Below are 27,550 nucleotides of genomic sequence, written 5' to 3' on the forward strand. Positions count from 1 at the left end.
CGGAACCGGAAGCGCAAGGACGCGGTGCCCAACATGGCGGCCGCCTGGCTCGCAGGTCAGGCTCCCCCGGCGGCGAGGCCTCCGGGCCTCCTCCGCATTCTGTGGCTCGTGACCGTCGCCGCGGGACACTGGGGCGCGGCTGCCTCTGGCGCCGTCGGGAGCGAGGAGACGCCCAAGTGTGAGGACCTCAGAGTAGGGCAATATCCTCCGGAAGGCCGCCAGTGTCCGGCGCTCAGCAGGACCCGGGGCTGTGGGATGGGGACCGTGGCCTCTGCTGCGGCGCTAGTGACCAGTGGACCCCGGGAGGTGAGGAGGGCTGTGGGGACGAAGGGCCGAGCACCGCGTGCTTTCCCCGGGGTCCACCAGAGAGAGGTTGGCGCTGTGTTTTACCGGTGCCCTCTCTTGTTCAAACACACACGCACCCAGCAGCCGGCTTTGTCCCGGATACTAGGAATGCAAACACTGATAGAGGCTTCCCTGAAAGTTTGCAGGAGTTAGAGGAGACAAATGATACTAGTGAGCCAGTGCATATTTCTCGTTTGTCATTAACGTTACATACATCACGGACCGTCCTCAGATGGACTGCCAGGCAGTTGACTGCTTCCCATTGTGATCTGAGACAAACGATTATTATGTGTTTTAAAGTAAAAGATCCTCCTAAATAGTTTTAAATGTAACATTTGCATTAATACTTGGTAAGAATTTTATCCGATGGATTTTGAGTCTACTCACCGCGACTTTTCAACCCTTAACTCCTTCCAGAACCCTCCCACTTCCCCTTAACTTCGCCCCCCTCAAAAACAAAACAAAACAACAACAACAACAAAAAAAAACAACCTAGGAAGTCAAATTTCTGCTGCTCATATCCTCAGAGTTGTGTGGCTGTCCACTGAAGCCTGGTTGACTTACCTGGGACCACACCCTTAAAGTTATGGCTCTGTAACTTAGAAGCCATCAGCTGGGCAATAGCTGGGGATGGAGGCTCTTGAATGAACAAATTATTTATTTCTATTTTCTTATGAATAAAACACAGCAATTCTGCTTGTTGTTATTTACAGATGACCAGTCTGAATTAGGAGTAGGTGAATTGTCTATTACACCACCATTGAAGTAGAGAAGCAAGGTGAAATGTGTATTATACTCAAATCATTGTGTTTGAACAAAACTTTGAGTACTGATACAATGTCTCAAACATTTGTATACAGATACTCAAACCTGCAGAAGCAAGAAAGATTAAGAAAAATGCTAAAATTAAGAAAATTCTGTAACATCTCATGCAAATTGAGGAGAGGTATCCATTAGATTTTCACAGAGTACCTCATAGTTTGCTAATCCCAATATGCATGGAGTATCTGACATACTGAATTTAGCATTATTTTAGGAAAAACATCAGTGTCCTTCTAAGAAGTAACTGAGCTAATTACAAACCCTTGAACCCTAGTGAGAAGCCTGTAGAACTCTAAGATGGTGACAACAGCACATTGTCTTAGTGGCATAACTAAAGATGAAATTTCCAGTAGCGATTTAGAAGTCCTAAATGAGTGTCCAGCTACTTTCAAGCTTTGTACCATACCTGCTTCATTGGGATGTGAATCATAAACTCTTAAGAAAATAAAACTTAAAATATTCTTAATTGTTTTAGCATCTATTAGAGGCGTCCCCCCCTTTGGTTTTTCGAGACAGGGTTTCTCTGTATTGTTTTGGAGGCTGTCCTGGAACTAGCTCTGTAGACCAGGCTGGCCTCAAACTTACAGAGATCCGCCTGCCTCTCGAGTGCTGGGATTAAAGGCGTGCGCCACCAACACCCGGCTTTTTTAGTGGCGTTTTTAAGAAACTTAAAAACCCTATTGGAGTCACTGACCACACAGAAAACAGCCACCTTCCTATAGTCACATGCAAAGTGCCCAAGGCTTGGAAACCAGATACCTGATTTTGCTGCCAATCATTTACACGACTCAAAGTTTGAGCCTCAGCTGTGCTTTTATGGCATAGGAATAACAAATGGTATCCTATCCTCCTTGCCTGTTTGTGTTACATGAAATTGAGTGTGAATTGGTTGAATCCAGAGCTGATTTTTTTAACTTAAAATAATTTAGTAAAGATTTTTATTTTATCTATTTATTCGTTCATTTATTTTGTTTTTTCGAGACAGGGTTTCCCTGTGTATCCCTTGTTATCCTGTAACTCACAGAGATCCACCTGCCTCTGCCTCTGCCTCTCTGAGTGATGGAATTAAAGAAAGACATGAGCCCCCACCACTGGGCAAGATTTTTAATTTGATTGTTGCTTTGTGTTTATTCCTTAGTTGATGTTCTGATGCAAATGTATTTTTATGACTTTCCTATAATTTCATTTTCAACTATTATCTAAGCAACACTTAAAGTGTATTTAGGTTTGTTTTCTTTGTTTTGAAACTGGGTCTCCCCACATACCCCTGGCTGTCCTGGAACTCACTCTGTAGACCACGTGGGCCTTGAGCTTACAGAGATCCATATACCTTTGCCTCCCAAATGCTGGGATTAAAGGCATGCACCATCACATCAAGTTTAACAGTGTATCTATATCTGAATTTGTTGATTAGTACAAACTCAGAATCTTTCTGTACATGTGAATTAACAAGAGTTATAAGGCATTTAAAATGTAGTATTTTATGCTAGAAATATAATTCAAATTTCCTTAACTTTTTAAACATATATTTGTAAAGAACCATTAATAAATGATGCTACGCAAGAACCAGTTAACTGTACAAACTACACAGCTCATGGTAAGATTTCCAGAATCTTGTCTTTAAAGTATTTTGTAAGATTTTAACTATTTGAAGGAACAATGGATAACCCCTAAGGATAATTAGTTAATAGGTTTTATTTGTGTTAGACATGATCAGTTTCAGAACAATTTAGATTTGGAAACTAATTAAAAATTGTGAACTTCAATTGATTGGTTGGTTAATAAACTAGTTTTGGTGTTTGGGACTGAACCTGGGGATCCTTGCATGCTCTTCTAGAGTTATGCCCAGTGTCACTCTTTAAGTTAAAAAGCAGTTTTTCTTAATTACATAAACTGGGATGTTTCAATTATTTTATACTTATTTATTTTAAAACTTTAGAATTTGCTTACATAGCTCGTGTTTTTAAGTTTTATTTATCTTTAACTGATAAATGAAAACATAACTCTTATACATATTGTATGTCAGGATAAACATATCTATCTCTTTAAATATTTCTAGTCTTTTACTTCCAAGTTTTGTGACAGAAATATAAATATATTTCTTTAGTTGGGATTTTGTTGTTGTTTTGTTTCTATTTCTTTTTTTTTTTTTTTTTTTTGGTTTTACGAGACAGGGTTTCTCTATTGTTTTGGAGGCTGTCGGTTCAGCCCGGCCTCGAACTCACAGAGATCTGCCTGCCCCTGCCTCCCGAGTGCTGGGATTAAAGGTGTGCGCCACCACCACCCAGCATTTCTATTTCTTTTTAAGACAAGTCTTTACTGTGTAAGGCTTAGATTCACAGATCTTCCTGCCTCTGCCTCTCCAGTGCTGGGATTAAATGTGTGCACCACCATGGTATGGTGTCTTAGTCACTGTTCTGTTGCTGTGAAGAGACACCATGACCAAGGCAACTCTTACTGAGGGATTGCTTACAGTGTCAGAGGTTTAGTCCATTATTGTCATCGCAAGGAGCATTGCAGCATACATGGCACTAGAGCAGTAGCAGAGAGCTACATTCATATCCACAGGCAGAGAGCAAGACATTGGGCCTAGCGTGAGTTTGTGAAACCTCAAATCCCACCCCCAGTGATACTTCTTCCAACAAGACCACATCTAATCCTTTTTAAATATATGAGCCTATGGGGGCATTTTTATTCAAAGTACTGCAAGTGCCCAGCTAGTCAGGAGTTTTATATGTTTCATTTTCTTATTTGAAAATCTAAAAAAAAATTATGTGTATGTATCTGAGTGCACATATGTATGTATGTATGTATGTATGTATGTATGTATGTATATATATACACTGTGTGCATGCAAGAGGCTGTAGCAGTCAAAAGAGAATATTGGATCTCCCAGGATTGGAGTTACCAGTGGGTGTAGGTGCTGGTAATATGCAGTGCACATATGTAGAGGTGAGGAAATTTTGCAGTAGTTTGTTCTTGCCTTTTACCCTGTTCCCAAGTATCAAGTTCAGGGTAACAGACTTGGCAGCAAGTGTGCTTACTCACCGAGCCATCTGCCCACCCTTGGACATGTGTTTTTAAATACTGGAAAAGAACTTGAAGCTGGATATGGCAGTACACACCTATAACCCCAGGACCAAGGAGGCTGAGACAGGAAAGTCATGAGCTCGAGACCATCATGGTCTATATAGCGAATTTGAAGCCAGCCTGGGTTCTGTAGTGAGAGAGGAGCATGAAACGGTTCAACAGTTTACACAGAACTGTATTGCCCCTATTATACACATGAAACGTGGATGTTAGTATATACATATAAAAACAGCATGGTAAAGATTTTATATGTGTATCACTTATCAAAAAAATGTCAGAGAAGTGTTTTTGATAGTGAATAATACCTTAGTCTAATGATTTAGGGGAGCTTCTCTCATTCTAAATATGTGTAATGCTTCCTGTCTTAGTCACTGGTCTATTGCTGGGACACCATGACTATAGCAACTCTTATAAAGAAAGCATTTAATTGGAAGGGAAGTGTGCTTATGTTTTCAGAGGCTTAGCCCATTATCAGTTGCATGATGATGGAGAAGAAGCTGAGAGTTCTACATTGTAATTGGCAGCAGAAAGAGAGAAGTGGGCCTAGTAGGGGATTTTGAAACCACAGCATAACCCCAGCACTCTGGGGGCAGAGGCACTTAGATTTTTAAATTTCAGGCCAGCCTGGCCCACAGAGCAAATTCCAAGACAGCCAGGGCTACAACAGAGAAACCCTATCTCAAAAGAACAGAAAAGAGAGGAAAGATCCACTGTGTTGTCTCTTGAAGAACTGATTTTAGATAGTCTGCAGACAGAGCTAACAAGGCCATATAATAAGCTAACATTTCCCATGTGTGTTAGTTTTCTGGTTCTGTGATAAAATACCTGAGAGGAAAAAGTGAAAGAAGGAAAGGTTTCTTTCTGACTCATGGTTTCGGAAGTATCAGTCCATGCCTGGCTGGCGCCATTGCTTTTAGGCTTGTGGTAAAACAGAAACACTATGATGGAAAGGCCTGCTAGAGAAAAATTGCTCATATATTGGCAGCCAGGAAGAAAGGGCAGGTCAGACTGGAGATAAGGATAGTCAGAGCCATGCCCAGTGACATATGTCCTCTACCAGGTCCCACCCCTTGGAGGCCTATCAGAAATCTGACCCTGAACTTTACGTTACACTGTTGGACTTTGGTTTTGCTTATATTTGATTGTGACTGTGCCCTGATTCTTCCCCTTGGAGTAAAAAAGTAACTTATGTTTGATTTTACTGGGACTTACAGTTGAGATATTTTGGATATTTTAGATGGGCTATCGTTATTTTAGAGATGGAATATTTGACACAAGCTAGAGTCATTTAGAAGAGGGAATCTCAGTTAAGAAATTGCTCCACCAGATTGGTCTGTGGTGGATTTTCTTGATTGATATGGATGTGGAAAGGCCCAATTTTCTGTGGGTCATGCAGGATAAACAAGCCACGAACAACAGCAGTAAGCAATACTCCTCCATGGTCTCTGGATCAGCTTCCTCCAGGTTACTGCCTTGCTTGAGTTCCTGTCCTGACTTCCCTCAGTAATGGACAGTGTTGTGGAATTATAAACTGAAATAACCCCTTTAACTTCCATGTTGATTTTTCCCATGGTGTTTTATCACAGCAGTAGAAACTCTAACTAAGACAATGTATGTCTAAGTAAGTGCAGGTGCATTCAGGCCACAGCTATGTGGAGATCATAGGGCAGTTTTGTAGCATTGGTTCTAATCTGTATTTATGTGGACTGTTGAGGCTGGGAATCTGACATCTAAATCAAAGTGTTTACAGAGCCCTGCTCCTCTCAGACTCTAGAGCATGGTCCTTTTTTCCTTTTCCTCCTTCCATAGTTCTGATGGTAGCCAGTGTAATAGTTTGAAAGAAAATGCCTTCCCAAAGGAAGTGGCACTATTAGGAGGTGTGGCCTTGGTGGAGTAGGTGTGATCTTGTTGGTGGAAGTGTGTCATTGTGGAGGTGGGCTTTGAGGTCTCATATGCTCAACTCACACCCAAGGAGACAGATCACTTCCGGTTGCATGGAAGACTTAGAACTCTCAGCTACTTCTCCAGTACCATGTCTGCCCACACACCACCATGCCCTACCATGATGATAAAGGGCTAAACCTCTGAACTGCAAGTGAGCCACCCCAATTAAATGTTTTCTTTATAAGAGTTGTCATGAGCTGGGCGGTGGTGGTGCATGCCTTTAATCCCAGCACTCGGGAGGCAGAGGCAAGCAGATCTCTGTGAGTTTGAGGCTGGTCTGGTCTGCAAAGCTACACAGAGAAACCCCTGTCTTGAAAAACAAAAAAACAAAAACAAAAAATGTTGCGGTGGTCACAGTGTCATGGTGTCTCTTCAGAGCAGTAGAAACCCTAACCTAAGACAGCCAGTGATCCTTGTTATTCCTTGTCTAGCAATTGCATCAACTCAATCTTTTGCCTCCATCTCCACACAGCATTCTCCCTGTGAGCTTTCACATCCTTCCTTTATGTATCCAATTTTTTGTTGTTTTATTTTGGTTTTTGAGACAGGATCTCACTATGTAGGTTTTGCTAGCCTAGACCTTACCATGTAGACCAGGCTGGTCTTGAACTTAGAGACCCACCTGCCTCTGCCTCCCCAGTGCTAGGATTAAAGGTGTTACCATGCCTGCTATTTTCCTTTTTTATATAAAAAGTTAGTGCCTACTCTAATGATGTTATCTTAACTTGATAAATCTGCCAAGAACCTATCTCCAGATATTTCTTAAGCTAGGCATGGTATCACATGTCTTGAAAGGGAAGTGGGGAAATGAGGCTTCAAGGTAAATCTTGGCCACGTGCAAGTAGCTTGAGACCAGTCTGGGCTTCATGAGATTTGATCTCAAACAGACAAATGTATTGAGTACCTACTATAAGCTACATACTTTATGATACATAGTTTTATATATTTAACCACAATTGTCCTATGATTTAGGTGATCTTAGTGTCCTTTTTACCCACAAGGAGTAGATAAAAGACAAAAATAACCTAGATAAGGTCATCCTTACCAAAGATCTTTATACCATGAGGCTTTTGGACAGTGTCTGCCTGGCACAAAGTAACGTCTATACTAATTTTTTAATATTATGTCTTGGATTATGAGTGTGGATTGATATTGCTAAATGCTGAAATAACACCTAGAGGGAGTCAATATACAAATATATTTATGGAAGCCACTGTCTATGGTATGATAGTATCACCAGTTACTTGCCTTGTTGCTGTGTCAAAATGCTTGATAAAAATAGATAAAGGAAGAGGTTATTTTCTCTCAGTGTCAGGAGACACCGTCCATGGTGGCTGGAAAGCTACGACAGCAGGAGTAGATCATGTTATATCCATAGTGAGGAAACAGCAATGAATGCATAGATTATGTTAAAATAACTTGATAATTACCAAATGGATTGCCAACAAAAATTCAAGTATTTATCTTAGAGATGAAATTTTTAAAAAATTAATATTTTACAGTTCTTATTTTGTCATCAGAGGCTAGAGACTGAAGTAGATGGGCCATGCACACAACTAAAACAGTATGGAGATATTTATGTTATTATATGAAGAGTCCACTATTATTTTTATCTTCCACATAAATGCATTTTATACATATATAAAAAGTTCTTTAACTTCCTGCCTAAATTAAAGCCTTCTGTTACAATGGGAGGTAGTTTGTTATAATGTCAATAGGTTCTTTTGTGCTCTGCCAATCTTGGGAAAAAATTCACTTTTTCTGTTTTTAGTTCAGTGTTTTCCAGCACCCAACATAATTTGTAAGGATTACAGCGGTAATGAAACACATTTTACTGGAAATGAAGTTGGTTTTTACAAACCCATACCTTGCCGAAATGTGTAAGTACATTACTGAAAATCAAATGTTACTTCTTGATTTTTGTGGAGTGAAAGATAAAAGTGACATGATAAAGGAAGTCCTGCCAGTATAATTCATATCCTCTTGCTTATGTTGACATGGCCAGAGGTTTGTCCCCTGGGTAATTCTATGTCCTGTCAAGTTGACAGAAGTAGCCATCACACACTGGTTTCACTTTTTGTAATAGATGAAGAGTAACATGAGACAGACAGAATTCAGAAGCTGGGTAAATGTGGATTAGTAAAGGAACGGTTTCTATTTAGAGAACATTTTATTTTTTCCTACTAGAAAGCTTGCATTCAAATTTTCTGCTATGAACTAATGACATGATTTACTTGTCCTACCTTCCTTCATTCCTGGCATCCTATTTATATATTAGAACTCGAAATGGTTGCATTTTATTTGATGGTACATATTTGTAGTCATGTTAAGAAATAGCTCATGTTTGGGTTTTTCTACTTTTTTCAGAATCCTTAGAAAGGATTAGAGAAACCCTGTCTCGTAAAAACCAAAAAAAGAAAGAAAAAAAGAAAGGATTAGCAAAATAAAAATTGTTGAAAGGAATTGTTTCCTAGCATGTAGGTATCATTTATTCAATTTTTAACTTATATGTTGACATTTTTACCTTACTCATTCCAAATAACAGAACAGATTATATAGTAAGTGCTGGTATGAGAAAAATATGATGGCCCTTAACACAACTAACAAATTCATCTGTTAAAAATCCCAGCTTGCTCAGGTTGGACCTTGTGGTTATGGCCTGTCATGGTAACTACGCTCTATTAATTTCCAAATTAGTCTGAATTTTCTTTATAGTGTCTCAGGGTAGATTAGACTGAGAGAGACTGAGATGTGCTATATATGGTTATAAGGCATTGATGTCAGTTTTGATAATGAATATAATCATTAGGGAAAGCAGACACTCCCAAGTCTACTAACCAATTTATTCCCCTTTCATAGTAAAATCAACAGATTCCTAAGATAACTTTCTGATGAGCATTGAATCAGAGCATGAGACTCTGTTAGTGGATAGTTTTAGTGTCGTATTTCCTTCATCAGGATGCAGTGTGTGTGCAGCAGGAGGCCAGCTGTGAATAGACTCACTGGCACACTCTACTTGCTGCATTGTCCCTTTCCATTGACTTTTTTCTATTCTTTCTAGCATATTTTTGAAAATATATAATATTTAATACTCAAACCCACAGCTAAGCACTGAGCTGAATTCCTGGAATCCAGTTGTAAGAGAGGGAGGAATGATGAGCAGAGGGGTCAAGACCAGGCTGGGGAAACCCATAGAAACATCTGACCTGAACAAGGGGGAGCTCATGGACCCCAGACTGACAGATCAAAAACCAGCATAGGACCGGGTCCCCTGAACATTCTGGGTAGCTCCATACTGGAATTTACCAGCAATCATTACTTCTCTATCCGATGCTATTTATACTCCATATTAAAATCACTCTGCAACATTCTGTAGGCAGCATTCCTTTGTGTCTCAGCAGCTGCTTCTTCCTGCAGACTGACAAGGCTTAACCGATCCTTAGGTCATTGCTCACATATCACTGTCCATCACCCAGATTAAGTACCCCAGCATTCCACACTTTCTGTATACCCTGGCATTCTGGATTCGGTAAACATCTGCTGCACCTTTTTTTGTTTCATAATCTGGAAGTTTCTAACAAACTGTACAATTAGATTTTTAAATATGTTTGGGTTTTTGTTTACTACCAGTAAAATGTAAGTCTCTGAGGGACAGCAATCTATGTTACTTTTATTCATTAATATATACCATTAGCCTAGAATAGTGTTAGATACATAGTCTCCAAAAGACAAATGAGTGAGTCACTAAACAAGTAAGTAATATGGATTTGTTTTCTAAAATGGTCATATGATGACAATGCATGGCTGTGACACTCATGTTTTAATTCTATGCAGAAATGGCTATTCATACAAAGTGGCAGTTGCATTATCTCTTTTTTTGGGATGGCTGGGAGCAGATCGATTTTACCTCGGATACCCTGCCTTAGGTGAGTATGCTTCATGCAAAAATGCAAGAAAAGAGTGAAAATCCTTGTTTAAATTTCTTCATGTTCAAGATTCATGTGAGTTGAGTGGGTACGTTGTTCTCTGGGTTGAGAGTGTTCAGTTCTGCAGTTCAACTACAGCAGACAATGTTGGCCTTTCCTGCGTATTCACCTTTTGGAAAAGACATCCGAGGGTGAAGGCTCATCACTTGCCTGGAACTGTTGTGCTATGCTAGGCACACAGTGGCTGTGCGGTTTTCATGAGTGTGTATTCTTTCTCTCCAAAAGAATGTCCTCTGCCAGAGTTGTCACTGTTGCCCCGAGAATAGCAACAACTGCTCTCAGGACAGGTTGATGTTTTGGTGATAACCATGAGCTGGGATGAGAGTCTGTCTTCATCAGTTGCTAAGACCCTCTCCATCCTTCCGTCCTAGCTGTACATTTCCCTCTTGCTATGGTTTTACTAATGCTTCAGGAATCATTTATGTTTGACCATAAGTTTTATTAAACAACACTTTCATATGCTTACCTATGTTTAAGTCTAACAACTCTGGATTAAAGATATGTACCATTATGCTCAGCTAAAGCATTTGTAGCATTAAATTTTTCTTAGGCATTTATATTTATTTATTTTGTGTACATTTGTGTTTGTGATAGGTGTGTGTATGTTACCCACATACCACAGTATGTGTCTGATATTTCTAAATTTATAATGCTAATGTTAGAAGGTATGTTTCCACAGCATACCTAGAGGAGTTACTCTGTGAAATACTGCATACAGTAGCTGAGATCTTTAGAAACTAGGAATGGGAGATTTATCCATTTATATAATAGATAGTAACTATCTACTAGGTCCTGGCAATGATATATGCACTTAGGATGAAGGAATAAACAAGACACACAGAAGCCCTGTCATAAAAAGCTTCCATCATAGAGATATAAAAAGGAAGCCAGGGCCGGGCGGTGGTGGCGCACGCCTTTAATCACAGCACTCGGGAGGCAGAGGCAGGCGGATCCCTGTAAGTTCGAGGCTGGGCTGGACCGACAGCCTCCAAAACAATACAGAGAAACCCTGTCTCATAAAACCAAAAAAAAAAAAAAAAAAAAAAAAAAAGGAAGCCAGGAAGTGCTTGAGAGAAAATTATAAGCAGTGTTTCTTTACTTTTTGGATTTTAATGGCTGTTATTAAATTACTGCCATGTGCTACCCCAGTGCATGCAGTATTCTGCCATATGTTCAGCCCTAAGAAGAAGGAACCAGCTCATGTACATTTATGTGCTTGAGGCTTTGTGTATTGAGAGGTGATCTCATCTCCTCTTAACAGTTTTGAATTGATTATCTATTTGTAGCTCTATGTGGAGCAGTTCTTTTACAAACATTAATTTATTATTTTCACTTTACATGTATTTATTTGTGTGTGTGAGGTGCTCAAATGCCAGGACACCACCCCTGGGAGTCAATTATCTTCTACTATGACATCCTAGAGATCAATCTCAGTTATCAGACTTGGCAGTAAACATTTAAAAACATTGTGTGTGTGTGTGCATATATAGGTGCATGTGTGTGTTAAACTTTTTTGTGGTTGTTTTGAGACAGAGTATCTACAAAGTCTTGGAGCTTGCTATGTAGATCAGGTTGGCCTCAGCTTACAGAGATCCTCCTGCCTCTGCCTTCCCAGTGCTGGGATTAAAAGTGAATGCCACAATGCCTGACTTGGTATTTTAAATTTTAAGCAGTTTTATGTGTTTGAGTATTTTGCCTTTGCTTATGTCCTTGCATCATGCATTTGCCTGATGCCCACAGAGACAAGAAGCCAGCATCAGATCACTTGTGACTGGAGCTACAAATGGTTTTGTGCCACCATGTGGTGCTGGGGATTGAAGCAAAGTTCTTTGGAAGAGTAGCCTTTGCTCGTGGCCCGTGCTCTGGACCTCTGAGCAGTCCCTCCAGCTCCTTGTGTGTATATATTTGAGTCAGTCATGTACCTATGATGAGGATAACAATGAACTTCTAATTAATTCTATGCCAATCTCCCAAGTGCAGAAATAATAGATAGTGCCATCACTTCCCTATTATGTGGTGCTGGGGATCGAACCCAGAGCATTGTGCATGCAAGGCAAACACTGCCAATGTTCCCAGCTCTTAAGGTTTTAAATTTTAGTTTTGAGTTATTATACATGCCTGCAGGCCCTTTATCCCCTTATCTCAACCCTTCTCCCTCCTGTTAATCCTTTGTTTCCCTGAACAATTTTATGTTTCCTTTTATGTCATATTATTCATGTTGTGTAAGTACATATGCAATTATATATGTATATGTTTAAAATCTAGGAATCACAAGTGAGAGAGGGTATATATTTGCCTTCCTAAGATTGGCTTAGTTCACTTAATGCAATTTTCTCCACTTGCATCTATTTTCCTGCAAATGACGTGACTTCATTCTTCTTAATGGATAAAAAGAAATCCATTACATATCTGTGTTTACCCATATCTATCTATGTAAACATCTTATAGTTCTCTTACTCACTTTTTTGTTGTTGGGTGGATACCTAGGTTGGTTCTATAACTTGACTGTGTGAATAGTGCTTCAGTAACTGTGGATATGCAATCGTCTCTGTGGTGTGTTGAGTTGGAGTCCTTTGTATAAATATGCAGTAGTGGTGTAGCCGGGTCACATGGAAGATATACTGACTTCCATAGTGACTGGACTTATTTGCATCCCACTAGCCATGTATAAGTTTCCCTTTTGTCTGCATCCTTGCCAGCATTTCTTTTTTTCTTTCTCTAATGGCTGACATTCTTGCTGAGGAAAGAGGGAACCCTGGAGTAGTTTTGATCCACGTTTCTTTGATGACTTGTGAAGTTGAATGATTTTTCACGCTTATTAGCCATTGATTTCATCTTTTTTTTTTTTTTTCCTCGAGATAGTGTTTCTCTGTATAACAGCTCTGGCTGTCCTGGAACTCACTTTGTAGACCAGGCTGACCTTGAACTCACAGAGCTCCATCTGCCTCTGCCTTGCAAGTGCTGGGATTAAAGGCGTGTGCACCATCGCCTGGAGTGATTTTATCTTTTGAGATCTAATTTATTTATTTATTATAAATAGCCTATTTATTGATTGAGTTGTTTCTTGTCATTTTGTTTTTTGAGTTCTTTGTATATTCTAGATATTAATCCTCTTTAGATGCATAGCTAGCAAAGATTTTTCTTACATATAACAGGCTGTCTCTTCATTCACTTAACGGTATCTTTTACTATACAAAAGTTTTTTAATTTATCAGTTGTTGGCTTTATTTCCTCAGTGACTGAAGTTCTATTGAGAAAGTTTTTGACTATGCCTATATCTTGGAGTATTTACCCTACTTTTTCTTCTAACCATTTTAGAGATTTGGGTCTTATATTTAAGGTCTTTGGTCCCCTTGGAGCTGATTTCTCTGTAGGATGAGATACAGGGATCTAGTTTCATTCTTCTACATATGGATATCCAGTCTTCCAAGCACTGCTGAAGAGGGTGTCTTTTCTTCAATGTGTATTTTCTATGTCTTTGTTTTTTAAATGAGGTTACTATAGTTTCGTTAGTTTAGGTCCTCTACTGTATTCTGTTGACTAGTGTGTCTGTTTTTTGTGCACTAAGTTGAAATCAGGTGTGGTAATACTTCTACCAATATTCTTTTTTGCTCATGATTGCTTTGGCTGTCTGAGATTTGTGTGTGTGTGTGTGCTTTCATACAAATTTTGAGATTTTTCTTCCTGCTCTAGGGAGATGGATCAGCAGGTAAACTGCTTTCTGTGCAGGCTTGGGGACAAGAGTTTAGATCCTCAGCACTCATGTAAAAGTTGGACAAATGAAGGCATGCCTATGGCCCCAGGGAGTGGGACTCGAGGGCAGTGAGTTGGTTGGGATGGACATAAATGTATCCCTGGGGCATAGTGGCCAGCCAGTGTAGTTGAAATGGTGAGGTCCAGACTCAGCAGGAGACCCAGGTTCAAAAAAATCAAATGGAGAACTATTAGAGGAAGACTCCTGATGTTAACTTTGGCCTCCACACGTGTACTTGTAGTTGAGCAGACTGTGCATATATACTACACATACATACATGTAGAAAAACACATAGCTTTGTTTTTGTTGTTTTCTGTGTCTATGAAAAACCACATAGTGAGTTTATTGGGATTACTTGGAATCTTTAGATTATTTTTGGTATGTCCTCTTTCATAATTTTAATTCTTTCAGTCCCTGAGCATGGGAGCTCTTTTTTTTTCTAGTATTTCCTAGTAGTGTTTTTTCCTTTGGTGTTTTAAATTTTCGTTGAACAGGTCATGTACTCTCTTGATTACACCCATTTAAAGGTATTTTACTTTTTGTTGAAGCAGCTCAGAATGAGGATACAGGAAAACACCTATTTTCTATATTGATTTTTTTTTTGTAGCCCAGGATGACCTTGAACTCTTGATCTTCCTACTTCCTCTTGCATATTCTACCACTGTGAGCCATCACAACTGGCTCTGTGTTAATTTTTTTTTTACACTGCCACTTTTCTGAAATTGTTACTTAGAGTTTTTTAGGTAGAGTCTTTAGGATTGTTTATGTATAGAATCATATGATCTGTACGAAAGAATGCTCTGGTATCTTCATTTTCTACTTGTTCTCCCGGTATCTCCTTCTCTTGTCTTACTGCTCTAGCCAAAACTTTTAAGAACTGCATTGAATAACACAGGAAAATGAGTACCCTTCTTTTGTCCCTGAACCAGGGCAAGTGTTCACATTCTCCATTTCGAATGCTGTTGACTATAGTTTTGTCATAAAAAGTTTTGACAACTTTTATTGAGTTGGTATATTTTCTCCATTCTTAATGTCTTCATAGGACCTTTATCATAAAGGCATTGGATTTTTGTTAAAACTTTTTCTACATCTATTGATGTGATTGTGTGATTTCTTATACTTATTGATTTGCTTATGTTGAACCATTCTTGTGTTACTATTATGAAGTCAACTTGTTCATGGTGAATAATCTTTTTGACGTGCTCTTGATTAGTCTGTGTGCAGTTTTTGTTTGTTTTGTTTTTTGAGATAGGGTTTTTCTGTATTGCTTTGGAAGTTGTCCTGGAACTCGCTCTGTAGACCAGGCTGGCCTCGAACTCACATAGATCTGCCTGCCTCTGCCTCCTGAATGGGATTAAAGGTGTGAGCCACCAAAGCCCAGCTAGTCTGTGTCTATTTTATTGAACAGTTTTGCATCTTTCTTCATTGGGGAAATTGATCTCTATTTGTTGGTATGCCTTCGTCTGGTTTTGGTAGCAGGGTAATACTAGCTTTGTTGAAAGAGTGCAGATGTGTTCCTTTGTTTTCTGTCTCATGGAGTAATTTGAGAAGGATTGTCTTTAAAACTATTTTTACTTCGTGTGTATGAATGTTTTGCCTGCATGTATATATGTGTATAGTGTGTATACCAGGTGACCTTGGAGGTTAGAAGAAGGTGTTAGGCCCGCTAGAACTAGGTTTACAAATGGTTGTGAACCACCACATGGATCTTGGGAACTGAATCTGGGTTGTCTTCAGGAGCAGTCAGTGCTCTTAACTGTTGATGCAAAAAAAAAAACAAAAAACAAAAAACAAAAACAAAAAAACCTGATCTCAAACTCCTGGAGATCTGTAGGGTTAAAAATGTGCACAGCTACTCTTGATTTTTAACTATAGAACTAATAAACGGGAGCTTAAAAAATCTAAGATAAACTATAGATACTTGAATTATTAATCAAATTTGGAATGTTTTGTTTTGTTTTTGTTTTTCCCTGTGTAGTCCTGGATGTCCTGGAGCTTACTCTGTAGACCAGATTGAACTCACAAAGATCCTCCTGCTTCTGCCTCCCGAGTGCTGGGGATCAATGGCATGTGCCACCACTGTCTGGCCAGATTTTGGAATTTTACAAGATCATTATTTTTCTTCAACATTTTTGTGGCTTGACAGTATAGAATTGAACTTCCTACTCTGTTCAGTTAAGCCTGTATCACATGATGTATTTGTCTGATCAGACCACTAAAGGGCTTTGCTACTATCACCGGGATGCTGAGGGCCTATTATTTGTGATGTTGTATTCACTGTGCCTGCTGGACAGACACATGGAGCTCTACCCTGGACCTGGGTGTGGGTAGAGGTAAACATTTAAAAAGTTTTACAGAGCATGTTGTTTTTCTATTTAATTACCTTTTGTTGTTATACAAGTTACTAAACTATTTTGTGACTTTTTTGTATGAGAGGTTCCTTTAAAATATTCTTGTATTTTTAGGTGAAGATTTGATTTTTTTTAAAGATTCTACTTTTTATCATCATACTATAGAGTATATAATAACTTGGTATGAAGCTAGAAACATTTTAAGTACTTACAAGACTTTCTAGATTGTAAATTACTTTCCTTTGTGCTTTCCTAGGCTTGCTAAAGTTTTGCACCGTAGGATTTTGTGGAATTGGGAGCCTAATTGATTTCGTTCTTATTTCAATGCAGGTAAGTTAGTTTCAGCCTGGAACCTAAACATACCTTTACAGTCACCATGGTGTTTGGTGGTCCTCTGTTGGTGTATGTGACATTTCAGATGCATTAGGAAACAAAGGGGAATGCTTTACAAGTTTTCTGCAGATGCTGGGCCTAAGGGATCTGGTTGCAGTTTCAGTAAACATTTCTCAAACTGTAGCTCAAACTGTAGCTCTAAAAGCCATAGGATACTTATTTCAAAAAGGACTGCATGTCCAAAGGTGACTGTAGATATGGGTTCAAATGAGTTAGATATTTCTTTACTGAAGAATTTCCTGAAATCTTTATAATTTTATAACATACTTTGTAATGAGTCTCTAAGGAAGGTTACAATTATATCTCTGATGTAGATTTGATTTGCCTGACAATCATGATCATCTTGTCAGTTACTAGCATAGGATACATTGATGGGACTCTGGTACACATATAAACATTCTGGAGGCAGAAGTAAGATTTTCTTTCGCAGTGCACAGGCACGCTGTACAGATTACACTCTGTGCGATGACAGAAATGGTAATCTAGCTTACTTACTGGATAAACAAAGGAAGGTGTGGGTACTGCACAAGCTCTCTTAGTGGGGATAGCCTCAAGCAAGACCAAGTCCGTAAGAGTTTATGTTCTCTACTCCTGAGATTTCTTCTGTTTCTCCTGACAGCCTCACCTTCTCATGCTACAGTGGGTTTGGTGACTGACACAGTTTATGAGATGCTGTCCTTAAACACTTAAAAGTGCCACCAGATGTTCTCTGTTAAATACTAAACTGCTTGTAATTACTCGGGAAGCTTCCTATAGTAGAGGCAAAGATGAATATTGGCACACAACACTTAGGCTAGCATTTGCAGAGCACTAGTATCCCCAGTGAGAGTGTCAGTGTGCATTTAAATCATTATGTTTTGCTCTGCCTTCTCATTTGGCATTGCCACTCTTCAAAAGTTTCTGGCTCTTGGTATTATTGTCATGCTTTAAAGCCAGTTACTCTAAGTGAATTTGACTCTATTCTGTGAGTAGGGGGCAGCATATGGACAAATAAGATACAAGAATTTAGCAAGGAAAATATTTGTGGTGTTTGTTTTTGTTTTTATTTTTTGATGCAGGGGTTCTCTGAGTTCCAACCCTGGCCATCCTGGAACTTGTTTGGAAGACCAGGCTAGCCTTGAACTCATAGAACAACCTGCCTCTGCCTCCTGAGCGCTAGGATTAAAGGTGTGTGCCACCACTGCCCAGCAAATATTTGGCTTTAAAGCTGGAATTTTCCTGCTTTTACACACAAGCCACATGACCAGCTAGAGATCCTGTCTCCTTTAATCATGGAACAGGTATAGGCATGAAGAGCCAAAGGCTCCTATTCTCATAGGTGTTAGGATGGACTTCTCATTTTAAATGAAGATGCAATGAAGTTATGTTTTATTGGTTTTGTTCAAATTAAGATATCCAAAATTAATGCATTTTTTTTGTTTTTATTTTGAGACAGAGTATCACATAGCATAGGCTGGCCTTGAACTCCTGATCTTCCTGCCTCTACCTCTAGAGTGCTGGGATAGATTAGTTTTTTTGGTTTTGGGTTTTGGTTTGGTTTGGTTTTTGTTGTTGTTTTTAGGAAAAAAATGTTTTGATTATATTGAAACCTCTTCCACTTGTACATAATCAGAGTGTTTCAAACCAGCATCACTAATGTGTACTCTGGTACACCTGTAAGACAGAATAATTTTAGATCTAAACAAGGAGAAAAGCTATTAAGTAGTAGTTGTAAGCCACTGTATGGGTACTAGGAATTTAACCTGGATGCTTTGAAAGATCATTTCAAAGATGCTTTTAATTGCTAAGTCATCTCTCCAGCCCCACTGTTAGGTAAATTTAAAGTAGGTATTTATTCAGAGAATGTCACATTTCTAAGAATAACTACAGATCCAAATCATATGGCAGCTCAGTGTGTGCCTATTGTGTGTATAGTCATCTGTGAGTGGGAGATTGGGTAAGGGGTGGGTATGAGTGTATGTTGCGGGTGAGGTTGAGAATTAGACCAAGGGCATCAAGGATAAAAAACAAGAATTTCTCTATAGACCACCTCCATGGACATTTCCATGGGCAGGACAGGCCAAAGTAACCTGTGAGTATTATTTCTAAGTCAGGCAAGTTAAAGATCTTGATATGGGGTGGGGGGTAAGGTGTTAGTTTACTCTGTGGCCCCAAATCCAGAGGGATAATCGACCAGATTCCAGAAGTTTGTAGCTCAGTCTTCCAGAACTTTAAATGTCTGCTACCCTACCAAATGTGTAGTCATTTGTTACAGCAGCTTTAGGAAACTACTGAGTTTGAATTCTGTGACTTTAGGGCTTTGTAGTAAGACATTTGTGTGTGTGTGTGTGTGTGTGTGTGTGTGTGTTTGTGTGTGTGTGTATAGCCACTTGCCATGGCATACATATAGAGGTCAGTTGCTCTGTGGAATTGGATCTCTCTCTTCGTTGTGGGCTCCAAGAATTGAACTCAGACTGTCTGGCTAGGTGACAAGTACCTTTATTCACAAAGACATCTCATTGACCCCCAAGTGTTTCTTAGAGTATGTTGACCCTCTTATTCATCTGCTTATATGACAGAGAATTTTGGAGAACTAACATAAATAGCTTAAGGAGGCAGGCAATGGTGACACATGCCTTTAATCCCAGCATGCAGAAGGCAGAGGCAGGTGGATCTCTGTGAATTCAAGGCCAGCCTGGTCTACAGAGTGAGTTCCAGGACAGCCATCGCTACACAGAGAAACCCTGTTTCAAAAAACAAACAAACAAAAAATAGCTTAAGGGAAAATGAATGCTATAATATGATTGCCTTGTTATATATAACATTGAGCTACATTTGTGAAAATAGAGTGAGTGTTGTCTTCAGTACAGGAAAGGGAAGGGGACCAACACACTAACATGTAGCATTTTCTACAAGTTAGTGACTAAATATCATAAAATATCTGTGCTTAAAATGAGCTGCAGATGGGCTTATTAGAAATGCATGCTATTAAAAAGTCACCCAATCATGTATCACCTTATTTCTAACATTTGTATATTTTTCTTCATTGAGTAAATGTAATTATCAAGAAAAGAAGTACAGGAGGAAAAGGATAATAGAACAAAGGCTCAGTTCCAGTCTGATCACGTACTCCAGCAAGATGCGTTTTTACAGTGTTCTTTGGCCTCTTTCCACTAGCTGAGCTTCACTTTTTGTTTTCTTAATAAAGTCTCAGAATATGTTGTCTTCTAATTACTCATTTTTCTCTTAGCTTAATGCCCCTAGTAATTCTTCATGACCCTAGCCACAAAAAGTCACAGCTGCATTAATTTTTACTTAAACTTATACATAACATCCATAAATGTCAGACAAGTTAATTTACTCTTTAGGAATTAAGTCAACATGCATAGCAGCAGCTGACTTGGTGTCTAGCTATGGAAGTATGAGTTCAATCTACTAGAGGAAGCTCCCTGTTGGCAAGGATGGTATCTTAGCCACTGTTACATGCAGAATGTCTGGTGTCTTCCTGGAATTGTGTGGAATTAGTATTTGTTGAGTTGTTTTTGTTTTTATGAGATGTCTGGCCTCAAGTTCTTGTGTCCAAACAATTCAATTCCTGTGTTTTCCTGCCTCAAACTCCACCCCCAAGTATCTACAACTTTATCTGCCTACTGCTGCATCTACTCTTTTTAGTTTTTGAGGCTGAATGAACTACTTATGTTTTTTAAAACTAAAGTCCTTTTTGTTTTTATCTTTTAGATTTGTTTATTTTATGTGTAGGAATGTTTTCCCTGCAAGTATGTATGGTTACCACATGTGTGCCTGGCGCTCTAATGTTAAAATAGGGTGTCAGATCCCTGGGAACTGGAGTTGTGAATGGCTGTGAACCACCCTGTAGGTGCTAGGAACCAAATCCAGGTTCTCTGCCTGAGAGACAGCTGCTCTTAAAAGCTGTTGCATTTCTGCAGATCCTGTTTATTTTTGTGAGACAGTCTTGCTGTGTAACTACAATTGACCTTGAATTTGTGTTGCTCTCACTTTCAGTATTCTCAAGTGCTGGGATTACAGGGTTACATCACAACACCCAGCTCTGAAATCACTTTTAAACAAGAAGTGCTCATGGCAGCTTTCTTCACTCTCGTTGTAGAACCCTTAGAAGAATATTTTTAAGTCTGTACCCTCTGCATATTTTTACATTGACATTTAAGTTTTCCATCATAAATTTAAGTAGTTGCGTAGGATGTCATTTCAAATATTGACATGTTTAAATAAAACTGCTACATCAATTTTTAAATGTACCAAACAGACTATAAATACAAATTTTAAATGTCATTTATTTTATAAAGAAAGGAATAAGCTCTTCACAAACTATAATAATTTTGTTTTTACTTAAAATATGAAATGCCTTTATGTAAAGGTTCTGGAAAATGAGATCATTGTAACTGACATGCAGGCTGACACAACCTTGATTGATAGACATGCATACTGTTTGGAAAGAACCTCTTTCAGCACAAGCATTTTGCCAGCCTGTTGCATTTCTTCCCACACGAAAAGTTCTCCCACTATCCCCAAGACCAATAGACTCTAATAATCTATCAATGCATCCTTAGTAACAACTTAGTAAATTCTTTCTACTGTTGTAAGGCTACAGGTGTTTTGTTTGTTGTTTGTTTATGTGTGGAGGGATATGCCATGCACACATGTAGCCATCAGAGGACAAGTTGCTGGAGTTGTTTCTGTCTGTCTACCATGTAGGCTCCAGAGATCAAACTGAGGTCAGCAGGCTCTATGTAAGAAAGCTCTATGTAAGAAAGCTCTATGTAAGAAAGCTCTATGTAAGGAAGCTCTATGTAAGGAAGCTCTATGTAAGGAAGCTCTATGTAAGGAAGCTCTATGTAAGAAAGCTCTATGCTTGCTGGGTTGTTTCACTGGCCACATGTGTGGATTTCTGTCTTAAACGTAAAATATAGAAACCTTGTTAGCTGTACAGATGTGGTTAACAGTGGATGAGATGATTGTGTTTTTTATAGACACATTTTAAATCTGTAACTTACATGTGGGTGTTTTACCTCCATGTATGTCTGTGCATCATGTGCATGCATGCCCATGACCAGAAGAGGGCGTAGGATCCCTTGGGACTAGAGCTACAGGTGGTTGGGAGCCTCTGTGTGGGTGTTGGGAGCCAAACCTGGGTCCTCTGCAAGAGCAGAAGGTGTTCTTAAGCACTGAGCCCTCTCTCTGGTCCCAACATGTGTGTGTTTGCTCAACCTCTTCCTTTTGCCTTCTAGGTAGTCGTAGTTAATTCTCCTTCCATCTCCTTCTAGGAGTCTGGCCTGTACAGTCAGTCATACTAGATTTTATTTCCTTGGGTGTGGTAATTACCCAACCCTAGTCAGAAGCTACAAACAGGTCAGTGAAGTCCCCCCTGGAACTGGTGTGTAAATAGTCGGGGAGAAGCCCGAGATGGGAGTGCATGCTTCTTGTGCTGGTGGCCTGCAGGGAGAACAAAAGCGGAGGAGGGGGCCGGGAGGCAGAGTCAGGGGCACAGGATGCAGACGGAAACCCAGCTCGTGTCCAAGGCCTTCTCGTTCACCTCACCTGCTCCAGTTTTTCTTAGACTTTTCTTCTTCTTCTTCTTCTTCTTCTTCTTCTTCTTCTTCTTCTTCTTCTTCTTCTTCTTCTTCCTCCTCCTCCTCCTCCTCCTCCTCCTCCTCCTCCTCCTCCTCCTCCTCCTCCTCCTCCTCCTCCTCCTCCTCCTCCTCCTCCTCCTCCTCCTCCTCCTCCTCCTCCTCCTCCTCCTCCTCCTCCTCTTCTTCTTCTTCTTGCTATTGAAATAATTTTATTGCCTACTAGCAAAAAGAAACTCAGTATCTTTGGACAAGTAAAAGGAATAACCTTACATTTTTATCTTTTGTAGATTGTTGGACCTTCAGATGGAAGTAGTTACATCATTGACTATTATGGAACCAGACTTACAAGACTCAGCATTACTAATGAAACGTTTAGAAAAACACAGTTGTATCCATAAATGTTTAAAGAGAGGCGCAGTAAGTAAGTGGTGGTGTGTGTGTGAGTCTATATCTATCTATCTATCTATCTATCTATCTATCTATCTATATAAAATCACCTGACCTCTGTGTTTCTCATGGGCTTGTGAGGTGGTGCAGCCATAGGAAGACTAGAGAGATGACTTAGTGCTCTAAACCTTTCCCCTCCTGTATCAGCAAACTCAGGTCCACATGTGTATGAGTGTCCCCAGTCCACTGACAGAGGTCATGCTGCTCAAGCTCTTGCAGTTTCCTATGCAGACTCCTTGGCCCTCCTCTTTGCACCCATCAAATCCTAAGGTTATAAGCATGTACCGACATGTCTAATATTAATAGGACTTTTAGCCTTCCCTTTCTTCTTCCCTAAATCCAAAGGCTAGAACATCCAAACCCTCACTATCTCTAAGTACCAAAGATTGGCTCTACTCATGAGGTTACTAACTGGTTTCAGTTTTTAATAGGTCTACTGACTAGAATGAGATGTACTGTAGTCTTCATGGTTAGATAACTATAACTACAAAGATTTGGTCCATTTAATATGTTGGTCTAGTTAATAATTTTCCAATGCTGTCTGGTTTTCCTCACAAGTACATGGGTAGGTCAGGAAAGCCGTTTCCTGGTACATTTCATTCTCTATAATGAGAAGTCTTTTAAAGCATGAGGGCAGCATGTATGGTACTTTTTATATTAAAGCCCACATTCAGTTGTCCATCTCTACTCTCAGACAGGCTGAAGAACGGCAGGTTAGATGTCCAGACCCCACCATAGAATTCCATCCCAGAGACTTGCTGTAGAGGTCAGGAAGTGAAAAGACATTGCTCTCTGTGTTGTGGTATATAAACAGAATGTAACACATTACGTTTGCCTAATAGGTAGATTATTTTTCTTATATTGAAATTATTAAGTATATATTATTGTTATAGGATGAATAGTAACCATCCTGGCAAAATACAAAACTAACTGTCCAAAAAGTTTCCAAATTTCTCTATATAGTCTAGGCTGGTCTGAAACTTACTGTATGGCCCAGGCTAGTCTCAAACTCTTCATTCTCCTGTCCCATCTTCCTGAGTGCTGGAATAACAGGCATAAGCCACCACACTTGGTTTCAAATCCTTTCTTACAAAGCACATAGTGCTCTCCCAAAGGACTTCAGTTTACTTCCCAGTAGCAACTTGGGTGGTTCACAGCTGCCCATAGCTCTACTCCAGGGTTTCCAGTACCCGCTTCTGGACTCTTAGAGGAGCTGCACTTACATGAACACCTCACCCCAATACACATAAATACATAATTAAAGATAAAAGAAAATTTTAAACAATGCTTTTTAAATAGTTGTTTTTTAATTTTATTTTTGTAACATTTAGTGTGTATATGCAAAAATGCACATGCTTACTGTGGTACGTCTGTGGAAGTCTGTTCTCTCCTTCCACCATGTGCCTTCTGGAGATTGAACTCATCTCATCAGACTTGGTAGCAAACAGCTTTCCCACTGAGCTGCCTCACCCCCTTGTGATCTTTTCTATAGTGTATAAAGGTGCCATAAGAGTAAGAAAAAAATGTCTTGAGCAGGCAAAGTGTTCAAGTATCTATCCTGAGCTAGGAACTAGCTCAGTGGTGGAGCCCTGCCTAGCATGCGTGAGGCCCATGTGTCTGTGTAACCCATGGCAACATTGTTTAACTTTCTTTTCCTTTTTTGTTTCAGGATTTGAACCTCCTTGATTTCAATAAAGAGTCTCCTATGTAGAATTCCAGATTTTCCTTTTCCTTAAGTACTACTTTATGGGTTCTAGATGATGTTTTGGTGTGTGCTCAATTTTGATTTGTTGATTTGATTAAAAGTATTATTCCTATGTTTATTTAATAGTCATTTTTAAAAATTAGTATAATAGTATTTCGAGGGTTTCTATCTCTGTGAGATAGCTAGCCTATTATTCTGTTACTATTATTGTATTACTGTACTGTCCTTTACATGTCACTTGTCATTTTTATTGTGAAAAATAAAAACTATAATTTATTAAGAAAACCTTCTTATTGTCAAATGGCGCTGTCTTCCATGTAGTGATCCTTTGAGCAGGAGATTCGTGGTGTGCACAATCAGGGTTCACGCTGTTTGGGGCTGCCTTGTCCTGTGTGTCGGCCCCTAGGTGCTGCAGCCTTTAGTTCTGTGTTGTATGATGTCCTGGGAGCTAAAGATCGTCAGTACGTGGGATGTGAAATGTGAACTTTGTTTTTTGGCTTGGAGGGTGATACACCAGCTATGGAAAGACCAGGTGTGACTACTCCAGCTCACCGAAGTTACAGCTGACACGGGGTGTAGTCATTAATTGGACTGGGAGAGCAAATGCTTTTCATTTTTTTAAAAGGCAGAATCTCATACCCAGGCTGTCCCTGAACCCACTGTAGTCCAGGATGCCCTTGAAGGTGTAATACTCCTGCCTCCACCTCCCAAGTGCTGGGATGAGCATATCTACCAGCATACCCAGTTTTTGCGGTGCTAGGTCTTCTTGTATGATAGACAAGTGCTTCACTTGCTGAGCTGCATCCCTCGGCCCCAGAGCAGGTACTTCTCAAAGTGTCTGTTCACACACACTTATTACAAGAGTTGTTGACTTTGTTTTCAGTGTAATTTCCACTACAGGAACACCTTTGTCTAGTTCTCTATTACATTATACATGTAATGTGTTGACAGATGTTTCACTCGTTTTTTTATTCTATTCAAGTTTGTCAGTGTTTCCTTTTGTTAAGCATTATTTCGTCATGATCATTCATTGGTATCTGTGATTTTATATGATTACCCTTGCTTTTAAAGTGGTGGGGAAATTGTTAGGTTGATTAGCTCAGTCATTCTAGAAGTTTACTCCTAAGTCCCGCGAGTAAATGCAGAAGCATGGAGTGCCCTGTGGTGGTCATTTACAGATGCACCTGAAAGGGTTAATGCTGCTTCCAGGATTAACTGTACCTAGACACTTTGTTGTAGTCCCAGCTTTTGCTTCTATTGTAGAAGGCCAGATCTTAGGTAGTTTATAAGAAACAGAGGTCACTTTTTTTTTACATTGCCGGAGAATTGGAAATTGAATATTGAGGTACTGGGCTGTATCATACCATGGCAGGGAAAGAGCAAGCAAATAAACTCAGGTCTCCCTCCCAGCCTCCTGGCTTCACAGTCCCTACTATACCCCAAAGGCTCCACCCATACAGTATGTGAGTTTGGGGACAAACCAAAATGATAGAGCCGCATAGATAAACTAAAGCACCTTCTAGACAAGTCACAAAAAGTTTTCGATCTCAGCCATCAAAATTTGTTCACAGGTCCACAAAACCCATAAGAAATATAAATTTATGAGTATGGTTTCTTTTACACAGAAAATTTCCCTCCCTCCTTCCCTTCTTCCCTCCTTTACCTCCTCCAGTGTTGGGTATCCACCAGGGCCTTGCGTGTGCTAAGTGTGTCTCTGAGCTACATCTTTGGGCCTTCTCCCCTTGTTTTAATCTAAATGCATAAGAATATGTCAAGGAGTATATTTGCTAGGCACCCAGAAAGCTAAAGAATCTATTTTTGTTTCTTTAGGAATTTTTTGTTTGTTTGTTTTTTGTTTTTCGAGACAGGGTTTCTCTGCATTGTTTTGGAGGCTGTCCTTTTTTTTTGCTTTGAGACAGGCTCTCACTGAACCCGAAGCTCGCTGTCTTGGCTAGGACTTTGGCCGCATGGTGAGATGTCAGAGGATCTACTCATCTTTTCCCCAGTGTTGGGGTTGCAGGCACTCAAGTCTATGTCCGGCTCTGCTAGAGGTTCCAGGGCAGGTCCTTGTACTCTCAGAGGAAGCCCTCCTACTCACCGTGCCATCTCTCCAGTCTCTCAGTCCTTCTCTGTTTGTGTACACATAGGCTGGTTCCCTAATTCAGATGTTGTAAACCGTGCTGCAATACAGTGGGTGTGCACTTTCCCCTGAGATTTGCTGACCTGGCATTTTTGAGCAATACTTGGGAGTGGTATAGCTGAGTCATGTAGCAGGTCTATTTCTAGTTTGTGGGGAATCTCCGCATTGCTATCCACAGTGGACTTATTTATATTCCCAACATTGGGTAAGGGCTCCTTTTTTTTTCACATCCTTGCCAGCATTTGTTATTTGTTTTCTTAATGGCTGCCAAAACATCTAGTAGCAAGAAACTGGCAAGGGAGAAAAACTGAGTTCTGAAAATCCAGGCCTCTCTTTCAGAAGGGGCATGCCCAGGGCTGTGGCCCGCGTTCCTTCCCTCTCCCCTCATTCGCCACAGCCCTTGTGCTTTCTCCTGTTTGCAGAACTGGCACATATCTGATGAAGAACTTTTTGGAAAACACCTGAAAACTCTGTTTCTGCTAGTTTCTATGCATGCTTGTACATTTTTCTCACAGAGATGATACACTATGCACACTTATGACAGCTTCACGTTGTAAAGATTTTTCTGTCTCAATAGATATTGTTTAATTTGTAAATTGCATTTATTTATGTGTGTATATATAAATAAAAATATTTGCATTTGTTACATTTATTTACCTTGCATATATATGTGTATGCATGTTGGGTGTATGCTATTGCCTACATGTGGAGTCAGACGACAACTTGCAGGAATTATTTCCCCCTTTCCACTATGTGGATCTGGGATCAGGCCCAGACTAAAAGGCTTGGCAACAAATTCCTTTACCCACTCACAGAACCATCTCACAGCCCTCAATAAATAAATATTCTTTTATTTATTTGTTTGCTTATTTGTGGTCGAGACAGCAACTTACTGTTTAGCCCTAGCTGGCCTGCAGCTCTATGATGTAGACTAGACTAACCCTTAAACTCACAGTCATCTACCTGCCTTTGCTTCCAAGGTGCT

General features: G+C 39.7%; 1 protein-coding gene across 2 annotated transcripts; it reads left to right on the forward strand.

Moving 5' to 3' along the window:
* Tm2d1 (TM2 domain containing 1) lies at positions 1–27,217 on the forward strand. Of its 2 annotated transcripts, none has more exons than XM_013116500.3 (7): positions 1–200; positions 2,691–2,764; positions 7,973–8,081; positions 10,036–10,127; positions 16,549–16,622; positions 22,561–22,694; positions 24,390–27,217. In XM_013116500.3, exons 1-6 carry the CDS (start codon positions 34–36, stop codon positions 22,669–22,671), a joined length of 627 nt encoding a protein of 208 aa, XP_012971954.1. In that variant the 5' UTR covers positions 1–33; the 3' UTR covers positions 22,672–22,694; positions 24,390–27,217. The 2 variants fall into 2 exon arrangements, with proteins under 2 accessions (XP_012971954.1, XP_005074375.1); XM_005074318.4 differs by having other exon boundaries at positions 2–200; positions 22,561–22,690.
* The last annotated feature ends 333 nt before the right edge of the window (positions 27,218–27,550 follow it).

This window comes from Mesocricetus auratus, unplaced genomic scaffold (genome assembly GCF_017639785.1).
Source record: "Mesocricetus auratus isolate SY011 unplaced genomic scaffold, BCM_Maur_2.0 Super-Scaffold_100014, whole genome shotgun sequence".
In the NCBI taxonomy this organism is placed as follows: domain Eukaryota; kingdom Metazoa; phylum Chordata; class Mammalia; order Rodentia; family Cricetidae; genus Mesocricetus; species Mesocricetus auratus.